Source organism: Aulonocara stuartgranti (assembly GCF_965226115.1).
Source record: "Aulonocara stuartgranti genome assembly, chromosome: 1".
Classification (NCBI taxonomy): domain Eukaryota; kingdom Metazoa; phylum Chordata; class Actinopteri; order Cichliformes; family Cichlidae; genus Aulonocara; species Aulonocara stuartgranti.
Window position 1 is genome coordinate 16,104,935 of NC_138939.1, and position 23,197 is coordinate 16,128,131.

The 23,197-nt window shown below is 38.8% G+C and overlaps 1 protein-coding gene across 1 annotated transcript in view; it reads left to right on the forward strand.

Annotated features, from left to right (window-relative positions):
* The window catches only part of LOC309707078 (CUB and sushi domain-containing protein 1-like), a 451,615-nt gene that overhangs the window by 235,516 nt on the left and 192,902 nt on the right, over nucleotides 1–23,197 (forward strand). The window contains exons 4-6 of the mRNA XM_082534186.1: nucleotides 9,331–9,525; nucleotides 10,403–10,610; nucleotides 22,471–22,583. Of these exons, the coding sequence (XP_082390312.1) occupies nucleotides 9,331–9,525; nucleotides 10,403–10,610; nucleotides 22,471–22,583 (516 nt within the window). The remainder of the gene's footprint in view (nucleotides 1–9,330; nucleotides 9,526–10,402; nucleotides 10,611–22,470; nucleotides 22,584–23,197) is intronic.

Sequence of the window (23,197 nt, forward strand, 5' to 3'; positions counted from 1 at the left end):
CTCACTAAATCAAAATCTTCTACAAAGGAAACAAAAAAAGCAGCCTTTTTCTTTTTAACTAAAGTCAAAGATTTAACCAACAGGTTTAGGTCGTTTTTCCAGTGAGCCAGTGTTGGTTTAATCTTAAAAAAGCGACATTTATGTATAAAATACTTACACAAGATTAATAACACATTAACACCATAATTAGCTTTCTTTTCTTTCAAAAACACTCCAAACATTATCATATTTAAGGTAAATGGGGTAATTTGAATCCCACTGGAATAAAGCCAGGTATGAAAATCCAACCAAAATATTTGTATAAAATTGCACAAAAAGAATAGATGGTCCAAATCCTCCTCTTCTGTTTCACAAAATACACAATTACCCGTTTCTATTTTGAATCTATCACTAAGGAGTCTATTTGTCGGGTAAATTTTATTCAAGATTTTAAATTGGACTTCTTTCCCTTTAGGAGGGATAGGGAAGGTGATATAATCAGTTCTTATTTTTTCAATTTCTTCCCTTTGGAAATCTTTTAATATGTAATTACGTCTAAGTAAATTTGGAGAATAAAGACTCCCTAATGAAGATCTAAGAAACTTATTATTGCATTTAACATCACAAAACTGAATACCATCTATATATAATTGCCTTAACTTGGGGGAGATGTCAGAATATATTATATCATTTACAACTATGTTTTTAAGTGACAATGGAATGGATTTTATAACCCGATTAAATTTACTTTTAGAACATTGGATATTAAACTTTTGGCAAAAATCTTGATGTCCTAGAACATGTCCTTCCTCATCTACAAAATGGGCAATTGCCCAAACACCTTTTGATAACCAATCTTGAATAAAAATAGATTTTCTGTTCATCAGTATATATCTATTGTTCCAAATTGGGCTATTATGTGGAGTGAAATTATGTTTAAATAACATTTTCCAATAAAGAAGGACCTGTTTATGGAATTCAGAGAGTTTAGCAGGTAGCTTAGTAATTTCAAAGTCACACTTTAGGAGAAAGTCGATACCCCCTAGTGTGTTAAAGACCTTACTTGGTATAAAAAACCAAATGGAGTGTGGATTATTTAGGAAGGATTTTAACCATTTAAGTTTCAAAACACCATTCATTATGTCAAAATCAATTGCGTTTCCACCGCCTTCAATGTATGGTTTAACCAAATCATCTTTAGATATATAATGGCACTTATTCCTCCAAATAAAATTAAAATTCAAGCTATTAATTGTTTTAATAACTTTATTCGATATTGATAGAGAGTAAGCTGGATATATAAATCTAGATAAACGATCCATTTTGGTTAATAATATTCTTCCAAAAATTGTGATGTCTCTTTGTAACCACTTATTTAGGATTGTCTTACATTTGTCAACATTATCTAAAATATTTACTTTTTCTAAGACTTTGTGATCTTTTGAAATTGTGATGCCCAAATATTTTACCTCCCTTTATATCGTACAGTAATTGTGAATTACACTCCTTTAATGCCAATAATTCACATTTATTTAAATTTAACTTTAAGCCTGAAGCTTTTGAGAATGTAGTGATTATTTGTTTTACCAGGGGAATCTGATGTTCATTTTTTAAGAAAAGAGTAGTGTCATCCGCAAGTTGACTAATTATTAAAGAATTGTCCATAATCTCAATTCCGGCAACGCTGCTGTTTTTAATTAGAATTGCGAGCATCTCCACAACCATTATGAACAACAACGGAGAGCTTCCACACCCTTGCCTAATTCCTCTTTTGACGCCAAATCTTTTACCAGTGCCATAGCCTAATGACACAGAGCTATTTATATCATTATACAGTATATCTATTATCTTCCTAAATTTATCCCCAAATCCAAATCGAGTTAGTGTTTCTAAAATAAAAGGATGTTCTACTGAATCGAAAGCTTTATAAAAGTCCAAGAAAAGAATAAAACTGTCATCACTAATCAGATCATTGTAGTCCAGTAAGTCTAAAACCAATCTGATATTATTATGAATGTTCCTGTCTTTCAAAAACCCTGATTGTGTCTCACTAATTATACTTGAAACCCCTTGTTTGAGCCTTGTTGCAACTGAGCTAGAGAAAATTTTATAATCTGTATTTAATAAAGTTATGGGCCTTAAGTTATCCAATTGTCGTTTATCTTTGTTTGGTTTAGGAATTAATGTAATTAATCCCTAATTACAGAGTTAATAATGCAGACTTTGTAATATCTCACGTGTAGATTCATCAGCCAGATGAAGTGTTTACTGACAATTGACACTGATAGCGCACATCATCATCACTATTCCAACAATCCTCTCCTCACAGACAAGCATAAACACACTCGACTATCGCTAAATCAGATTTAACACACGTTTGTAATGACGATAATTCAGTTTATAATAGGGTTTATTCGCTCGGTCAGCAGGTGGCGGTATCCTCGTACACTGGGGAGTAAACTGCCATTAAACGAATGGAAGAAGAAAACATCTGCACATGCGCGGTACGGATCGGGTCGACCCGATTTGTACGGTCAGACTTTACACATGCGCAGTAAGGATCGGAGAGTCCTGATCCGTAACTTTCTTTTTATTTTTCGTTTTTGTCTACATTGTACTGAAATGCTTCATTATTGCAAACATTTTAAGATATACTTGTTATTCTTAACATCTTAACAGATACTCTGACCCATAACTATCGTAAAACGCTACGACCGGAAGTAGAAACCTTTCGCGCATGCGGGGTACCGATCGGGTTTCCGGTACGGATCTGGTAGTGACAGTGGTTGCCGCGCTGAGCAGTTAGCTAGTGGCAGTGTGTTCTTCTGCAAATGTAATAAACGGCTGTGCTCCCTGGCTAGCTCACGGGAAGCAAGACCAAACGATAAGATAAGATAAGATAAGATAAGATAACCTTTATTAGTCCCACACGTGGGAAATTTGTTGATACCTCCGTCTCCTCCTTGTCTGAACTCGCCACAATATATTAAGTAATCCAAAGTATTCAGAATACGTTACTGTCATTGAGTAACGTAACGGAATAGGTTACAGAATACATTTTGGGGCATGTATTCTGTATTCTGTAATGGAATACATTTTAAAAGTAACCTTCCCAACACTGCCCTTAAATAAGTCCCACATGTCCCACAACCACAGGGTGAGAATTAATTCTAAGGGCTCAAGCAAAGGTGTCCTCAGAATGTGAAACACCCTAATAATAGCTTTGAATTATGAGTTAGTGGTGTCCATAATGCTACATTAGATGATGAATATTGAAACTAAGAGAGAGCTCATTGAGTGGTGAGGGGCCTCCAGTCAGTTAGCAATGGTTCTTGGCCATAATTGGCCAGGAGCCCTATCACAGTTTGTTTGGTTAGAGCTGTAAAGCATTACGTGTCAGTCAAGCTGTTAATACATTTGTGCCTTGGGAACATTAGCTATGCTGGGGAGTTCATTTAGCTCAGGGGCTTTGGCATCTTTCCAACTGAAACAACTTTATATGAAAAACTAGAGATTAAAACAGTATGGAGATGATATTTATTTATAGATATACACCATGGGAACGGAGTAAAGGTGTTAATGAATTATGGATTGCACCCACAGAGAGATGCTTTCAGTGTGAACTCACTGTCCCAGCAGAGACATGAAGTGAATTCTTCAGTGGTAAAAGAGGATAGTAGGCCAGTAAATACATTTCATCTGCATCTTTTCCTAAAAATTGTGCTTGTATGTTAATTGTGCAAACATTACCTTAAAATTAGCCAATTTCTTCTAACTGTGAAGAAATTGTCATTTTCTTACAAAGGGACATACTAGACCGAATAGTTTGCTCTCTAAAGTTCACTTACAAGGCTTTGGGTGACCGAGGTTGTGGGAGTGTTTTGGATTCAAAACTAAAACTGACCTGAATTTTGAGTTGAGTTGAAATAAAGTCCAAAAAGTCTTTTTATTTAAAAAAAAAAAAAGTTAAGCCAAAGTTTTAATCTCTGTGGAAAGTTGAATTTTCCCCAACATATTTCAAATGTTAACATCTGTCCAAATCCCTGTTTGGCAAAATGCGCACACACTCTGACATTTGTTCTGGTTCCGCTTGGTTTTAACTTTACAGCCCCCTGGAAACCAAACAAGAAATTAGTGATTTTTGCCAGGTATGAGGAGCTGGATTTGACAAAACATCTGTTCCAACATTAGCTCGTGGCAAGTTACATGCTCTGGATACAAATATATTTCACTCCAGTTGTTTTGTTTGTCTCAGAGATGTAGGGGTCATTTTCCACGTATTCCCCGTGTTTTTACTGACAGTTCACAGAGAACATCAAAATAATAGCATTTTGATCTTCTGACATCATTCTATCTATTGTATTAATTATGTACTGTACTGTTTTTTTCCACTTGATGTTAACAGTTTTCTATTTATTTATTTATTTATTAGTTGTGACTGACATTTTAATGAAAGCAACCCATTCTGTACTTGCTATCATCAGCCTCTTTAGATATAGATCTCTAACATATCTTTTTTATCTGTGATTCTACACATATGTTCAGACTCAAAGATGTTAAAAACTGAGCAAACATTGAAAATCTTAGTCCTTGCTTTTTTCAAACAAAAATTTAATCAGACCTAATTAAAAGAATATATAAAGAACTGGACCATAGGTATACTTAATAATAACACTGGTATCTATAAAATTGTATCTATATACATTCCTATTTACAGTATATCATATATGTTATTTGTATCCCACTATAGAAGAATCTTGTTGTGCTTCTGTGGCAGCAATAGAGAAAGAGAAACTAATGATGAAGCACTCTGGGAATGTTTAATTCACACAGACAGAATAAAAACAAATTAGAAAGGATCAAACAGAAAGTAGGATACAAATATCTATGTTCAAGAATTCTGCAAGACAATAATAATAGTGTATTAATGATTTACCAAAAGGCTTTATCAACACCTCTCTCATGCACCGCTTCCTGTCTCTTTCACTTCCTCATTCCTTCTGGCTGTCATTGTTTACTTCCGTAACCCTTCATTTGTTCTTTCCCTTTTAACACAACTTGTTCTTCCCCTCCCAACTCTTTCTCTTCCATCCTCTATTCGTTCTTTTTTCATTCACTCATTTTGCGTGTCTAAACCTCGCGTCACCTTTTCATCAATACTGAAATGTTGCCCTTGCGAAGAGTTGCTATAGCAACACACTGACCTGCCCTAAGGCTGTAAAGGGCTGGAAGGGACGAGCACAACAGAGGAGCACCATCAGTCACTTTCAGGAGAATCTCACATAAGCACACACAAGCACGTTCACTTGTACGCAGTCATCTTTCCATGACTTCAGAGGACATTACAATGCATTCATTCTCATGATTACGCTGACCATTCCTGTAACTTTAATCTGGTTTTCCTCTAAGCTTAAATCAAGTCTTCAACTTTAATTTTATTGATCTACATTAAAAGATTTGGGTCCCCTTATTCTTACTTTGTCAACAGACATACAAATAGGTAGTAAGTTTCCAGTGATGACTGGTGGAATGAACTTCTTCCCCATTACCACATGGAGTGGGATCCAATCTGCCAATCAAGTTTCTAGTTGGGACTTTAGCCTTTTCTCTCCCGGAGCACTTTGTTGCTTTTCTTGTATATTTATGTATATTTATCCTTAAAAAAAACTCCCTCAGACAATGGTGTGAGTGCAGTAGTATATATTTAGATGACACTGACATACCAATTGGATAGCAGAGTACATGATTATAGATGAAAACTGCAACTTGACTGGTTGGCAGAGACACACAACTGCAAGGTGCTAATTCTCGTGCTGTTGTGATTACTTATTATGCAAAACACCACTATGTGTTCACCATAAATTAATGATAAATAAATAAATCCCAATGACCTCAAATTCTAGATAATTGCAATTTTTAACCATGGAGCCGTCCAATATTAAGTAATCAATGTGATTATGCTGCTGAATGCAACTACAAATGGGTAATTTGAACTTTCCCAGGCACGAGGTCAGAGCTAAACAAGTCTGATTAAAAACATGCCAAACAAATCAAGAAAGTTGTGCACACAGCTTTTATTGCAGACTTGATTTACATTGTAATTAATGTGGAATATCCCCAAACTAGTCCTGATTGTTAGTGGCAAATAAACAGCCATTTGGTCCTCTGAATTAAAAATAGCTAACTTATCAACTTACCACCTATCTATGACTCATATATGTGGGCCCACCTTTTGCTGCCACAAAAGCCATGACCCATCAAGTATGGACAGGCTGCTTTCTTTTCACAGTGTGTCTTGGTGCCGGGCGTTCTCCAGGAAAGTGATGCACACATTCCCGATAAGCCACATGATGTATTCCTCTCCTGGTCTATTTCTGATGCTCACATGCTTATTGTTGGAGTTTCTGGCAGTTGACAGGAGTCAGCATGGGCACTCTGTACCCAGCTGGGACTATGCACCCCTATACACAACAAACTGCGATGCGCTGTGTGTCCTGACATCTTTCTATCAAAACAAACATCATGTTTTTCAGTTATTTGAGCTACAGTAGCTCGTTTGTTGGATCACACCGCACGGGTCAGCCAATGCTCCCCTTGGGTTTGATAGATACTGGCCACTGCAGACAGGGATCATCTTACAAGCGCTAAAGTTTTGGAGTTGCTCTGACCCAGTCATCTGCCCATCACAATTTGACCCATGTCAAACTCACTCATTGTTATGCTTGCTCATTTTTCCTGCTTCTAACACATCAACTTTGAGGGGAAAATGTTAAATTTCTCCCTAATATATGCCTAGTCTCAGGTCTGCACCCTTCTGGATAGAGATCTCATATATCATTCTCCTAAGGCCATCACCCATTTTGGGCGGTCACTGCTCCTAGTGTTCCAGTTAACACATTCACCAGTCATATCTTCTCTTGCTCTCAATCCTTGGTTTCTTGACCTTCTTGTGTTCACACTTCCTGATGTTGCCATCACTTGGTGTGCTATATTGATCACTATGGCCATCTTCCTCTGCTTGTCCACCACTGCTACTCACCTGCTACCACCACTACTCATCAGCAGTTTCTCTATCTGTATCTCTATCTGTATCTGGAAGTCCCACAGGATTCTAGCTTGGTTATTCTCAACCACCTTTGGGGGTGTATTCCATTTTGATATTGGTACTTCCAGACCATACTCAGCACAGTATCAGCTCAGCTGTATACTAGGCCAGCCACTTGGTTATCATTAACATCTTGCTCGCAAAACACCAGCTACTGGTAGACCAGGCAGTCGCCCGAGACTGCAAGACTAGGCTGACCAACCTGTGCCCTGACTGGATTGATTACAAGAAGGTCAATGACTCGATGCCCCACACCTGGATCCTGGAATGCCTGGAACTATACAAGATCAACAGGACCCTAAGAGCCTTCATCAGGAACTCAGTGGGGATGTGGTGTACAACACAACTTCAAGCCCAAGTCACACACAAGTCACAATACAGTGCAGGATCTACCAAATATATATACGACATTAGCACTGTTACCTCATAGCAAGGTCCTGAGTTTGAGTCCACCATCGGGCTGGGGTCTTTCTGTGTATAGATTGCATGTTCTGCCAGTGTCTGCGTGGCTTCTATCAGGTATTCCGGCTTCCTTCCACATGTCCAAATACATAAAATAGTGGAGTTAGGTTAACTGGTGATTTTAAATAGGTGTGAATGTGCAAATGGTTTTCTGTGATTCCCAAATCACACCTAAAATTTAATTTTAGGAGATGACATGATAGTTAAACCACCACACTTGGTGTTTGATGATAAAATATCAAAACATCAAGTGTGTTAACAAGGATACTTAGGCCTTAGGACACTCTGATTTGTCTATATGAGGGAAACCCTTTGAGCATGAGGCAGGTATTTTTCTTTCTTTCTTTTTTTAACATGACAGCTTGGCAGACACAGAACTCTACAGTCACATAACTGTGACTAATGACTTGGCTTGAACACATGATTCTTTCTTTTTTTTGCTTTTTTTCCCCATTCTTCTTTCACTCCTTCAACCTGTCCTTGAGTCAGTGATTTAGCTTGGGCTTTGGATTTGGTTTTGTGCCTCACCGTATTCAAACAGAGCAGGGTGGATGTTTGTGCAGAGGACAGAATGGTCAGCTGAGTGCAAGTAACTTGTCTCTGATGCATGACTTCATACAATCCAAATAATGAGTCAATTATAGTAAATTATACATGTTTGGACCCCACTGCAATTAGTTCACCTCTCTGTTTTGCTGTGTGACTGGAGTCTCCTCTTCTTTTCCAACCTCCTCCTCCCCACCGCTCTCTTCCCATTTACTCCTTCTCCTTCATTATATCACTAGTCTTTCTCCTACTCCATCTTCTCTTGTCTGTAGCTTTCTCTTTCTCTCTTTTTCTCCTCTTCTTGCTCTCTTTGTCTTCCTCTCACCCCATCCCTTCCCCTTTCTCAGTGTCCTAGTTCACAGGGTCTCATGGTGAAGCTTTGTCTAATTACCATGCTAGCATTTAACTGGAACAGCGTACACAAACACACAGATTGACTTACTCAACACCCCTTACACATAAACACACTGCACAGTGCATGCCCATAGACAGATACACATAAAAGCCATTTGGATGCACATTACGAACAGACATTACACACCCAGCAAGTTAACATGCTCCAGTTATACAAGTACACATAACACACAGCATACACCAGGGTTAGATACAGTGGAATTTGTCCAGGTTGAACTACAGCCACTGTGTTGCTGCCCCTTCTGTGAAGCTAAGGCGTGTTGGCTACAGTCATAGTTGATTTTGGCCTAGTTATACCATGAACTGCCTGTAGCTTCTCCTACTGTAGAGCTGTGTCATCTAAGAACGCGCAGCAACAGATGCACATTGGAGGCAAAATGCTTGCCAGACATCTCAATACCACGCAGTCACTTTAGCATATTTTTAGGTTTCCTGGGAAAACCAAACATACATACAATATGTGTCATTTTGTGTGGGTAATTAGGTTGACTGTAAAATATAGTATATTTAATAATTAACTGATTAAGACAAATAAAAGCAAAATGCTGAACTCAAAGCATTTTGCATATTTTGTACTGGATATTTTTACCGCTTCAAAGTAAACACAAATTGCTCAGTAACCCTGACTGACTAATAGATCTATAGTTGAGCTGTTTTATGTGGTAACAAGCCAAAAAGTTTGTAGTTCACACTAACACTCGAATATTAAAAAATACTGCAAGAACTTCTTGGTTGGTTATTTTTCACTATAACAAATAGTTAAATTAATGGATATTTTGGAGGTAATAAACGATTTTCTCTGTCTGCTCTTCTCTTTGTTTCAGTGCTGCCGAGTCATACATGTGGCACCCCTGGTCTCATTCCAAATGGAGTCATTCATGGCTCGCGGTACAACATGGGGGATAAAATCCGATACAGCTGTGAGTCAGGGTTTGTATTGGAAGGACACAGTATCCTCACATGCATCGTATCGCCTGGAAGTGGAGCACAATGGGACTTCCCATCGCCTTTTTGCAGAGGCAAGACATTTTTTCTTTCTTTCTTTCCATTTTCAATTCATTGATATTGCTTCTAGAAATTTTTTAGTAATGCCGTTCAAAGGACTTGCAGTAAATACAGTTTAGAAGATGGAAACCATTCTTTTTACTTAAATGAAACTGACAAGATACCTTTCACATAATCATGACCCAAAGCTAAGTTCAAAAGTAAACTGTATGTACTTTCCATTGTCTCCATTGGAGTCTTTCAGTTCTTTCATTTGAACTGAACTAAGCTCCGATTGAAGGAAATGAAAAACTGTTCACCAATTATAGCCATGAAAGTAAAAGATGAGAAAAAAAATCACATCGCTAAGATCATGAGAACTGAAGAAACTTGACATAAGGGTCATTAGCCAGAAGATGAGAGCCCCTGTGTATTGATTGCTTCCAATGCACAGAAAAGTCTGCCTCAAATTACATCACAAACTACTGTATCAACCAGATGGTGCCCAACATCCTTAAGTAAAGCCCCTTTAATGGTTCATTAGTCTACAGACAAGAACAGATCTGTTCATATGTCTTCCATTAGAGTGAGTAGATGGTTGAATAGCTCTATTGAGGGTTTACTAAATGAGTAGTTGTGAATGAAAATTAACAGATGATCTAAATCATAGTGATGATGTGATAATGACAATACTGTATTTATCTCAGCTCATAGTGTGTGCATTGTGTTTATTTGTCTGCTAATGTTAGAGAGGCATGTGTCAAAAAGTGTGGTTTTTAATGTGTGAAAACTTTATTGACACAAAAAACATGAAATAAATGATAAGCCAACCCAAGAAGGCCAAGAAGTTAAGTTACAAAATCAATATATGAAATAATAAAAATAGCATTCGTTTCATCTGTTTCTAACCAGCCGAGGGAGCGTGTGGCGGTACGTTACGAGGCACCGCGGGTTCAATAACCAGCCCTGGATACCCAGCAGAGTACGACAACAACCTGGACTGTACGTGGTCAATCCTTGCTGAGCCCGGGGACACCATAGCTCTCGTCTTCAATGACTTCTTATTAGAGGACAAATATGACTTCCTGGAAATCAGCGGGACAGAAGCACCAAGCATATGGTAAGACACATCTCACACACAGATTGCAATGATGAGCCAGATAACGCAGGGGTCTTTGTACAAATCAGCATGACTGAGGCACCATGTGTCGAGCGGTAAATATATAATGAAAACAGAGGCACACACAATCATCACTGACACTTAAAGCTTTAGTGGTATTGTCATCTTTTATGTGTTTTTTTATTTTATTTTGAGCAGTGAAAGAAAGAGTGTAGCATAGATGTAAACAAAGTGGACATTGATGTTCTATAAATGAGAGGACAGATACAACCGCTGATTGATTACCCACACAGGAGTCCTGTTGATTTTCCTGATTTATTCAAATCCCATAGGCAAGGTGATAAATAGTTGTGTTTTTGCTCCCATTTTTTTGTGTAGTTGAGTTTGAAAATTTGCACTCTGCTGTGCCACAAAACGCTCTGCTTTTTAAATTTAGAGCACTGTTGGAAGTCATGTTGGTTTGTTTGAAATATCACACGCATCCAGTGGAGGCTTCAATATGTTTGTGCAAAGGTGAGAGAAGCTTAATGGTTAGGGATGGGGAACTTGTTTCCAGGTTGTAAGTGCTGGGAAATCAAGAGAGGGGAAAGTATGAAGTTGTTTGGCCTCTGTCAGTAATAACAACAGACATGCCTGGAAGCAAAGCCTAATTAGACATTAGTAAACTCTAAATTTTTAGACATGATTGAAACAAAACATACATATTCTCGTCTCTGTTAGCGTAGATTATCCCAGGTTGCTTTCTTCTTCAGAAAGAGCAATTACTTTGATTTGAAAGGAATTTGACATCTGTGATACATTTTTGGTGTTACATAAACACCAAAAACCAAAATCCTGCAATGCTTTGTTAGCAGCATTTGCATCAATAGTGGGTATTTTTGTATGCAAGTTCTTTCGATAGTGTTGTTTAGACACAACAATACAACTTCAGAATATTAATCATTAAAAATATTTTCCAAATAATAAAACCAATTGCAAGAGATTGCTTTTAGAGGATTCTTTCTTTTTCTCATGTTCTCCTAACTGTAACTGATGTGTTCCATGTGTAGAAAATGCTTTGTGATTGTGCTACTGCTTGCAAAGTAATTGAATGAATAGGTCGACAGATAAATAAGAGGAGTGAAAGAGGCAGAGACAATAGCACTGGATGAAAACAAAAGGAATGGAGAATAATTGTGCATTTACTGCCGTCACCAGTCGAGCAGCGCGCGTCAACCCTGGCATTCTCATGATACCATTTGTGTGTGTGCGTGTGCACACGTGTGTGTTTTTTGTCAGGTCTTAAGTGGCTCTCTGACAGGGTGAGCTGTTGATTGTTTCTCTAGGCTCTGACAGATTACACACAGTCAAGTGCACACATGCATACACACAGCTTGGCTCTGACAGTATAACATTCAAGGACCACTGTCAGCCCACCCTCTGCAATGCAGGGGCAAGATAAGGAAGAGTAGTAGAGAGTGCACCCAACATTTTGTTACATGGAAAATGGAGACTGCAAGAACTAAGCACTTTTGTCTTGACTGCTCTGATTAGGGTTTAACATCTCCGTCATACTTACTTAAAAGAAAAACTCCTGCAGTAAAGATTGAGGTAACTTGGTGATTTGTCTAATGATATAAGTTTTTACTATTTCTTTTCCATATGGGAAAATATGCACCATCTCAAAAAAATGTTTTCAGCTATATAGCAAAACACAGAAACCTAGATGTGTACAACAAAGTTCCCAAATTGGGAATAAACCAAGAGATGTTTCAGTTATACCACCCACATGATTTAAAAAAAGACCTAAAATAAAATGGAAAGGGTTTTGCCGTGCACAACCTAATACAATCCTAAGTACTTTTCTCCAGAGGTGGGATTAAGTGATGACTGACATTTTCACTGAGGCATGAAAACAGGTCATTGTTAAAATGACTGGCACCTGACAAGACTACTCTGATGGATTCTTCCTGTTTACAGAGAGCATTTTCTGATTGGCTGTCCCAAAAGCAATTTCCTGTTTCATGTTCCTGTCTGCTAGCTGGCAAGTTGAATGTCAGGTTGACTAGCTGTCACACATACACATACCCACAAAAACACACACACACACACACACGCACAGAATTGGTCATATTATGCAATTCCACACCTCGTATTCGTTTCAGAGACAAAACTTTATTGCTGCAGACAAGTGAATATGTTAAACTGTTTGTACACCTCAACTATGATGGTATTTGAAACTTAGTCTAATTTGTAAGATTATGTGATGGATAATCCAATAGCTGGTCCCAGTTTTCGGTCCACTGTGCTTTACTGGGTTGAAAACTACCTGTTGAGTGAGGTCGAACTGGCAAAAAAAAGATTGATTGACAGAAACAGGGTCAGGAAGACACAAGGTAGCAAAAACATCCAGTTATTTGTGTTGTTGATTGCTGTGTGCTAATGGTATCACAGCTCCGAAAGGGCTTTGGACTTTAACATTTGATAGTAGGTTATACAAATAAACTGACCAAACTTTCTTCCTCTACTTCATTAGTCATGCAATTTTTGCCAGCTACATATTAATGGTTTGTGGGGAGGGGTTGGTGTTCTAAATTTAAGATGTTATGTATTCGAATGTGTGGCCTGTGCCTGTGTATGATGGAGGGGGTGTGTATCTGCATGCATCTGTTCTTTCAAGTAGCATTTAGTCTTACAGTATGTCTGTAAAGTTCTCAGTCATCCAGGTCATCGTAGTCTAAGGAGCTGAAAGAAGCCCAACCGGTCGCAGCAGATGGCCCCGCCCCTCCCTGAGCCTGGTTCTGCTGGAGGTTTCTTCCTGTTAAAAGAGAGTCTTTCCTTCCCACTGTCGCCATAGTGCTTGCTCACAGGGGTCATATGATTGTTGGTTTTTTTTCTCTGAATGTATTATTGTAGGTCTATCTTACAATATAAAGCACCTTGAGGCAACTGTTGTTGTGATTTGGCACTATATAAATAAAATTGAATTGAAAATTGAATTGAATATCCACTGTGAATGACCATCTTTGAACAGAGCCGGTGGCTTACGACACCAGCTGTCTGCCATCTATAATTCAGTTTTGAGATCCCTTCTCAGACGCCATAACACACACTCACATTCTGGGCCTTTTGGCCTCAGGAAATCACATGATAGGGTCGGGCCAGGTTTGGGGCTAGGTTGTGACCTACACCCATTTTCACACCTTGGCTCATGTGATTAGGTAGAGGATCATTAGGGGGTCCATGTCGCTCTTGGGGGGACACTCCCATAGGGCTTAAATGACTACAGACCCGTGGCTCTGACATCTGTGGTCATGAAGTCTTTTGAGCGCCTAGTTCTCTCCCATCTCAGGACCCTCACGGCCCCCCTCCTGGACCCCCTGCAGTTTGCATATAGAGCCAACAGGTCTGTAGACGACGCCATCAACATGGCCCTACACTTCATCCTGCAGCATCTGGACTCCCCAGGAACCTACGCCAGGATCCTGTTTGTGGACTTCAGCTCTGCCTTCAACACCATCCTTCCAGACCATCTCCGAGACAAGCTTTCCCAGATGAATGTGCCTGATCCCATCTGCCGGTGGATCACTGACTTCCTGACGGACAGGAAGCAGCATGTGAGGCTGGGAAAGAATGTCTCGGACTCCCGGACCATCAGCACCGGCTCCCCTCAGGGCTGTGTTCTTTCTCCTCTGCTCTTCTCCCTGTACACCAACTGCTGCACCTCCACCCACCAGTCTGTCAAGCTAATCAAGTTTGCAGATGACACCACCGTTATTGGACTCATCTCGGACGGGGACGAGTCTGCCTACAGGAGGGAGGTTGAACGTCTGGTGTCTTGGTGCAGCCACAACAACCTGGTGCTGAATGCCCAGAAGACAGTGGAGATTATTGTGGACTTCTGGAAGCACACAGCCCCACTCCCCCCCATCATCCTGACTGACACCCCCATCACCTCTGTGGACTCATTCCGCTTCCTGGGTACCACCATCACCCAGGACCTGAAGTGGGAGCCCACCATCACCTCCGTCATCAAGAAAGCCCAGCAGAGGATGTACTTCCTGAGGCAGCTGAAGAAATTCAACCTGCCAACACGGACGATGATGCAGTTCTACACTGCAATCATCGAGTCCATCCTCACCTCCTCCATCACCGTGTGGTACGCTGGAGCCACTATCAGGGACAAACAGAGACTGCAGCGTGTTGTGCGCTCTGCTGAGAAGGTGATTGGCTGCAGACTCCCATCTTTGCAGGACCTGTACACCTCCAGGACATTGCGGCGTGCAGCTCGGATCTCAGCTGACCCTTCTCACCCTGGACACAGTCTGTTTGACCTGCTCCCCTCAGGCAGGAGGCTCCGGTCCATTCGCACCAGAACCTCTCGCCATAAGAACAGTTTCTTCCCCTCTGCTGTTGGACACATGAACAATAACCATATGACTGTTCCCACCACTAACACATGACCCTACGCTGTGTTCACTGCATCATTCCATGTTTGGCACTGATCACCACCTGCACTCATGTATATATCTTTCAACGTAGCACTCTTAATTCTTATTCTCATGTATATATCTCATGTATATCTCATGCACATATCTTCCCACGTAGCACTTTTAATTCTTATCCCTACTTTTATTTTTTTCCATGTCTATTTAAGTGCTATTTATGACACTATGTTTGCACTGAAGCACCGCAGCAATTTCCTAATGTTGTAAACCTGCTCAACATTTGGCAATAAACCCCATTCTGATTCTGATTCTGATTCTGATTCTGAAATCTGGGACTCTCCACCATTTGACCATAGAACTGAGGGAGCTTCTCGGATAACAGGTGAAACGTCTTCAAGCAACTTAAAGAAGTCCAGACGCTTTTCTTTCCAAGCTTAGACTACTCCTACAGTAGGTGTAACTAAGGTGTAACTCTTAATGGACTGGCATCAGTAGCAGATGCATATTAGTTAAATGTGAAACATTCAGAGAACTCCATGCTGATAATAATCTGTATAAACCTCTCAATTTTTTTAATTTAAATTCAGATACTATAAAAATAATAGTACAGTACAAAAAAATAAAAACATATAATGGCAGAAAGTGATTTATCATGTTTATTATTCGAATAACCTACCAGCTTTGTTACCCTATGACTTTGCTATCCATCCTTGACTACAGATGGAGAAATGTCAGTGATTTTGTTTATACTACTTTGACTAGAAATCCCTTTGATCAATTCAGAAGCGCCAAACCTAATACGCCTCTGGTTTGGTGAAACAGGAGCATGAAAAATGACTTCAGCCTCTTACAAGCGTAAGCCCAAAAATGTGAGTGCTCTGAAATTGCAAACCTATTCATGATCTTGAAGGTTTAATGACCTTTGTGGGGAAAAGGCAATTTCTGGGAGTCAGGTCCTAAAATTAGGCAGTGTAAGGACATATTATAGAAATGTAACAAAAAAATAGTTGCCTAAAGACATCATATAAAAGGTACAGATTCATGTAGCAAATGGTTTCAGTTCATTGAGAATTGATTACTTCAGGCCCATCTGTGGGAGGTACTACACTTTACTGGAGAATTAAGTTGAAGTTTTATTTTATAACTGAAGCACGTTTTAATTCTAATGTTGTCATAACTTGAACTATATAGACCACAGAGAAAGAAAAAAAATACGAGCTAACCATACTGTAAAAGCAAGATTACCCAATCAGCAGTGTTGTCGGCAGTAGATTTCCTCAGTTTCCTGTATTACACGCTGATATATCTGTGGATGTACTTTTAAAGACAGTGAAAGGGATGTCATAAATCTTCATACATTTTCTTTTTCTCCGATAATCTGTGAGAGGAGATCTCAGAGGAACTTTGGGAGAGCGTGCTGGACACAGTGCACAAATCACCTGTCTGTGTAAAACATGAGCTGATCCAGTTTAAAGTTTTATGTCATGTCCACCAGGTAAAAGTTAGTCTCTAGTCAATATAGAAGTAAAAATAGATGCAAAGAAGTGTTGTGAAGTCCCTGTGCACATATTCCAGCCTTGCCATCGTCTACAGTCCTATTGGAGGGAATCTTTATAGTATTGTTTAAGAATACTGGAAAACTGGATATGGAGTTACAGAGGCCTTTGGATAAGTAGTCCAGGCATGAGGTGTCCATGCACCTGGTGATGCTTAAATATTCACGATGTATTTAAAAATCATATACATTTCTGTTGTTTTCCATACTTGGTTTCATATTGTTACTCTTCTTTTACCAGCCACTGGTTACGTAAATACTCAGCTTAATGTTTTTTATGAAATATAGACTGTTATCTGTGACAGTGTAACTACTGTTATCTTCAGATCTGAATGTATTTTTTCTTTCTCTGATTATACGAAATGAGCTTTGTTGATCATTTTAATGAAGGTTTACTGCAGGTCTTCTGCAGCTTTTAACCCCTCTTCTCATTCCATTGCCTCCACCTTTCACTCTTTTTCATGCTTGCCTTTATTTTTTTCTTTCTCTGCACTCTTAGCTCTCTGTCTGGCTATTCTTTCATTTCCCTCTTTCCCTGTGCTCCTTTTGCCCAGCTCTCATCCTCTGCCTCTGTCTTTCGATGCTAAGAGAAACAATGTTGGCGATCTTTTTCTGTAACTTAATGAGTCCTTATTTATAGGTGCTTACAATAAGTTCAAGTGTCATGTTTTCAAGAACAGTTTATTAAATTTAGTTCTATCTTGGTCACTACAGTAATGACACTGATTTTCCTCAGTGTTGAAAACTCAAGAATTTGCATGAGGATTTTGAAAAAGTAGTGTTTAATAATAATCAAGTCAGTAAAATGCTCATTCGTTTTTCTGCGACTGAGACAGTCCCCAAGTTGCTCTTCATACACATGACATTCAACATTAGATTCTTTTGTAGCAGCTTGACCTCGGTGGTCTATCATAGTAATGCTTTGGTGTGCAAGTCCTTGATCATTTGAACTGACCCTCTGGCCTCTATACTTATCTGGAAGTTCAAAGAGCACCACAACCAGCCTGCAGCATCTGTAGATGAACCTTGTCCATCCTCAGAGCCTTTTCATGACACATTCAATGACTGCCAAAGAAAGAGGCTAGATATTTTTTCTCCAAATGTTGTCTTTCTTCCTATTTGTTCTGCTCTCATGTCCCTCTGTTACATCTCATTTCTCCTCCGTTTAGATCTCCTGCTTTCTGATCCTTTCCCGCTGCTTCTCCCTCGTTCCCCTTCGTGCAACTGCCAGTCCTCCTCTTACTCTCTTTTTCTCCACTTTGTGACACATCACTTGTCCTGTTATTACATTTACATTTTAAATTATGTTTACTGTCTGTGGGACTGCCGGTGTGTGTCTCTGTGTGTATCAGTGTAAAAAGGGTGAGTGTGACATTTAAAGTAGCATTGTAGCCAGGTTTTGCACTAAGGAGTGGGAATAAACAGCTATCTGTTGTGGATGATGTGCTTTACACTTGTGACCTGTATACAATAATTTATTTTTACTGTGGCTTTTTGCCATTTTACAGATGCACACATCCACAGGGATTTGCAGTAAGTGCAACAATGCAGTAAGGTTAAAAATATGTATTTGCAGCAATTCAAGCAGCCAGTCAGAAGAGTAGGTGCCAAAACATTGGTGCCCCAGTAGTATAAAGTTGTGCGTCTGTGTTTATCTTCGTATCACAAAAAGGCTAGTTGCCCTAACAATAGAAAAGTGCTAGAATATTCCCACAAATAGCTCTCTGCTGGTCTTGGTTTACTTGTCCATCTCCTCTCTGCTGCATGACTTGGCCTCACGTCTTCTGTTCCCTTCTCCCCCCCCTGGCCTGTCAAACATCTCCTTTTCTCTTTTCCCCTCTCCAGTGTTTTCATCTTTCATATTTCTTGAGTTTTGTAAACATTCCTCTCTCTCTCTTCCCTGACATGTTCATCTTTGTTTTATCCTCACAGCTTAATTCTTTATGTGATTTTATTTTTTATTTATTTTTGCTCTTTCCATCCCTCCTCTCATTTTCCTTTCCAGCATCACTTTCTTTCTCATTCATCTCCACTCTTTGCAATCTCGTATTAGTATTGCCCAACCTCATTTAGGCTTGACTCTTTCTCTCTCCCTTTATCACTTTGACCTCTCAAAGCGACTAGTCTAATCCTTCTCTTCCTGTTCATTTAAGTGACTTTCTCGCTCTCACCTCCTCTTCAGTGTTTTTCCTTCCGATTATTTCTTCTTTGCTCGTGTCTTTCTTTTAAGCTCTCTTTCACTTGCGTTTATTCTTCTGTGGAAAAACCTCCTGTTCCACCTATCCTTCACGTCTCTCCTCTCTTCTTCTCCTGTTTCCTTTTTTGTCAAGCATGCTTGTTTTTGAAAGATTAAGGGAATCTCTCTTTTCATTTGCTTCTCCTCCTTTTCTACCTTTCTTTTTAGTTCACTCTCATCTCCCACATCCCTTGTTCTGTCTCCTCTCTGACCCCTTGTCTCACTCTCACTCCAGTGTCAGGCAGGACGCCAGTACGCATGAATAATGGAAGAGAGGCAGCATATCATGCATTTTTTTCTTTCTCTTCTTAACATTTCCCTCACCTCTCTTTATTTTCGAGACATATAAGAATTTACTACCCTGTATTAAATTAAACTCTGTATATAAACAAGATTGTAATCGTTTAAGCCCTATAATATCTGGAGTGCATGAGAACCTTTTAATTACAACTTTTAGGTCTTCAAGGCTTATTCAGAATACTTACTTTTCTAAAATGTCGACACACACATAAATGCACTTCAGCTGGTTATTAATGTACTAACGCATTGGACCACACCTCTTAATCTTTGAATTCAGGTCTTCTCAGGTCTATTGCCATAGGGGTATAATATAAAGCACCTAGCCATGAAATCATTGGTCCTTCTAAAGAGCTCACTTGTGGCAGACCACATATGGGCATGGGGACAGGAAAGTCATCTCAGTGCAGCTGATTCAGTAACTGCTTTCCAGAGTTCTACACTTCCTCTGGTATTAACATCTGCAAAGAAAACTGTGCACTGGAAGCAATGGTTTTCACAGGCCAAGCAACTCCTGTAGTGTGTAGCTGGTCTGGTGCATTTGTCCATATCGTGTATCTAACCCAATCATGAGAATCAGAAAGAAAGGTCATTTGAATGACTTCAAACATTGTATGGTTCTTGGTTCCAGTCGGGCTGGCGTGAGCATTTCAGAAACTGCTGATCTGCTGGGATTTTCCCACACAACCGTTTCTAGGGGTAACAGATAATAGTCTGAAAAGGAGAAAATATCCGGTGAGTGGCAATTCTCCCGGTGAAAATGCTTGTTGATGCCAGAGGTCAGAGGAGAATGGCCAGAATGCTTCGAGTTTACAGGGCGGCAACAGTAACTCACGGTAAAGTGCAATCACCTGAAAATGCAGGTATCTGTACTTTACTTGAGTATGTATTACTTTACTTTAAGTATATATTTATTTGAGTGTTGAGTATTTTAGTTGTGCTTTGTTACTTTCCACCTTTGCTTCTTATGCAGCGGTGCATTAGTAACAAAATAACATAACTTAATATAGCACTCTAGCACTTAGCTATAAAAACTGGATAAAATGTAAATGTTGCTTCATGTTTCTTTCCTCTGTTTAAGATAGTTAGGAAAGCACACATATATATAGAGAGAGATTGATATTATACATTAATAGAGTGATATAATGTACTCATATGTAATGTATTAGTAATATATATAAGTACAGCCATAATGGAGCATTGCTTACTTTCTCTTTAGTGAACTTTGTATAAAAAATGTTCCTCTGTGGTAAGTTTTTGATTGAATCTGACTTTAGTCAAAGAGAAAACAGCACAGTCTAGCACTGTATCCTTATGTAACTATAAGCTGTTTCATCATATAGACCTTTCCTTTTTTCTTTTTTTTTTTTTTTTACATCATACAGGTTGTCTGAGAACATCTTCTGCCAGGCTAGGCTGAGATAAAATTGCACATTCTCTTGAAATCATTGTAAAGGTTCGCTGAAGTTTTGAAACACAAAATAAATACTGCAATAACAAGCCTATATATCCTTTGTTGATGTTTGTAGGGAGCCCCATCCTTTTTAGTCTAGTTTTCATATCATGCACTATATTTTTTGTGTTAATGTGCCACACGACAAGACATTTATATTTAAATGCTCTCACTGATAAAGACTGCTAGTTGACTCTCTGAGAGATGACACATCACACTACAGTACTGGAGCTTTTCACTGTGTGTACTATAGTGTTATATTGCCTCGGGGTAGATACATTGGCAGGGTTTTTTTTTATCCTCTTACAGATTTTCTTCTTTTTTTCCCTCAGATTTTTTAGTTGATAACCCAGCTTTATTGACAGTATCAAATCTAATCAAAGAATCAAATCAATGAGGTTCTCTAAGAAGCTCTCTAATTACATTTTTCTTTTTAATTTTTTATAGTTTATTCCCTCGTTTTCTTCATGAGTATTTGTAACTTGCTCTCTCTAGTCTACTCAGTGTAACTGCGGCATTATTAAAGGGCAGTAAGTGTGGCGCTTGTTGCTCTAGAGAGGTTGATAGAACATGAGCTTCCAGGCAGCATCTCCTACATCATTTCCTCGCTTCTCTGTGTGCATCGTTTTTTCCGTACTTTTTGTTTTATTCTTTTTAACGCCGTGTTGGTTGCCGTTGGTAAAGAAAAGTAACAGAAGCTAAATCTGATGTAAGACTTACCATAGGGTACTGACTTATCCTCTTAGTAGGGATGGTTAAAAAATGTGTGAAGTTATTTCTTTTTTCTTCTGCTTTACTATCAACAGCCCCCTCTTTTACTTAACTTTCCCCTGTAGGGTTTGGTGTTTATTGTGATTGTGTGTGAAACTCAGATAGTTTCTAGCCCAGCTCTTATGAAATCAGGACTTTTTTTTCAAAGTCACTAAGCATTATATCCTAATTCAGTCAACTTTACAAAATAGATAAGTCTTGTTTTTCAGTTAACAAAGTTGCTTTTTCTTATTTTTTTTGCTGATGAATTTTTATAACAAATTTTACAGCTTTTTTGTTTTTTTTTGCAAATGTATTTTTTTTTTTCAGCAAGGACTTCCCTCAATGGAAACCACTTAGACACTGAAGTAGGACTGTGACCAGTACAAGTGCACACATTATGCTTTTGGTGAGGGTTGATCATAATGGGAATGGATAATATCATTCACTTCCCACATCTGCATTTCCAAACCAGTGGAACAAATTGCCTTTTTGCAAAAACCTCTTTAAATTATAGCCAGCCTTTGTACCATGGAGGACAAATCAAAGGGACTCAAAAATTATACCTTGAACTCACTAGAAACTTCTCTCTACACTGGCACATTTTCATATTTTCACATGAAACATAGATCCAGTAGTTTTTCTGCACCTCTGTGCTCTGCCTTGCATATCTTACATATTTACAGTTGTTTGTCAATAGGCATTTTGCTACATTTTTCACAGTAGCTGATCATGCTGGTAATTTGTAATTAGAGATCAGCACTTTCTTCCAACAACTACATTGTGCATTTTTTTCTTGCTCTTGCTATAACAGACTGTTGTGATAAACATAATTTATCTCTGAAGGAGGGTGTAAACCTCTATCTAATATTCAGCATGTTGCTATACTTGCCACTAGAGAAAAGTAGAAATATATTTCACATCGACAAAATAAAGCAAAATTCACTGTAGATGGACTCTGTGTTTCAAATGACTGCCTTGTGATGTTGTGCTGTACTGTCCACAGCGTCGTACGACACAGTAAGGAGCACAGCGCTATGAATATTAGAATATCCTTACGTCTTAGGTTTGGTATTTGTCTGCATCAATCATGTTCAGTTTATGTTTTGTTCTTAATAAAGTTCTTGTTTGCTTACTTCCAGGCTGACTGGTACAACTCTGCCTTCGCCAGTGATTTCAAATAAGAACTGGGTTCGGATACATTTCACCTCCGACAGCAATCACAGAAGAAAAGGATTCAGTGCTCAGTATCAAGGTATTACTCTTTCAGACACACCTTTTATGTCTCTGTAGTTTTTACCACTGTGTTATACTTATAATTACTTGTATGTAGTGTGTGTATGCATCACTGTGTGTTTGAAAATTATGCTGTTTCGAACACATTTACAAACGATCCCACACATTAGTTACATTAGTTGTTGTTGTTATTATTATTATTATTATTATAAAATGTGCTTTAAATCAACTCATTGGACTAGATGGGATTTTCCTGCCTGACTGATCAGTTATGTCGCTTAATGAGTATATTAAGGTAGGGCTGCTCAATTAATCGAATTTTAATCACGATTATGATCTGGGCTTTCAACGATCATTAAAAATGACTGAGCCGATTATTAGCCCCTCCCTCATTTATCCGCGACACCTTAAAGGCCGGTCCGTGAAAATATTGTCGGGCATAAACCGGTCCGTGGCGCAAAAAAGGTTGGAGACCGCTGATTAAGAGGACCCGAGGGAAGCTCGGAAAGCTAAGCAGAAGTTATTTGGAGAGTGACTGCCGTTGGTTGAAAAGAGAGTTTAAAAAAAAAAACTTCAGTGGTGTTGCACACTATTTTATATTATTTTTTTAAAGTCATTGTTAACCCTTTAAAG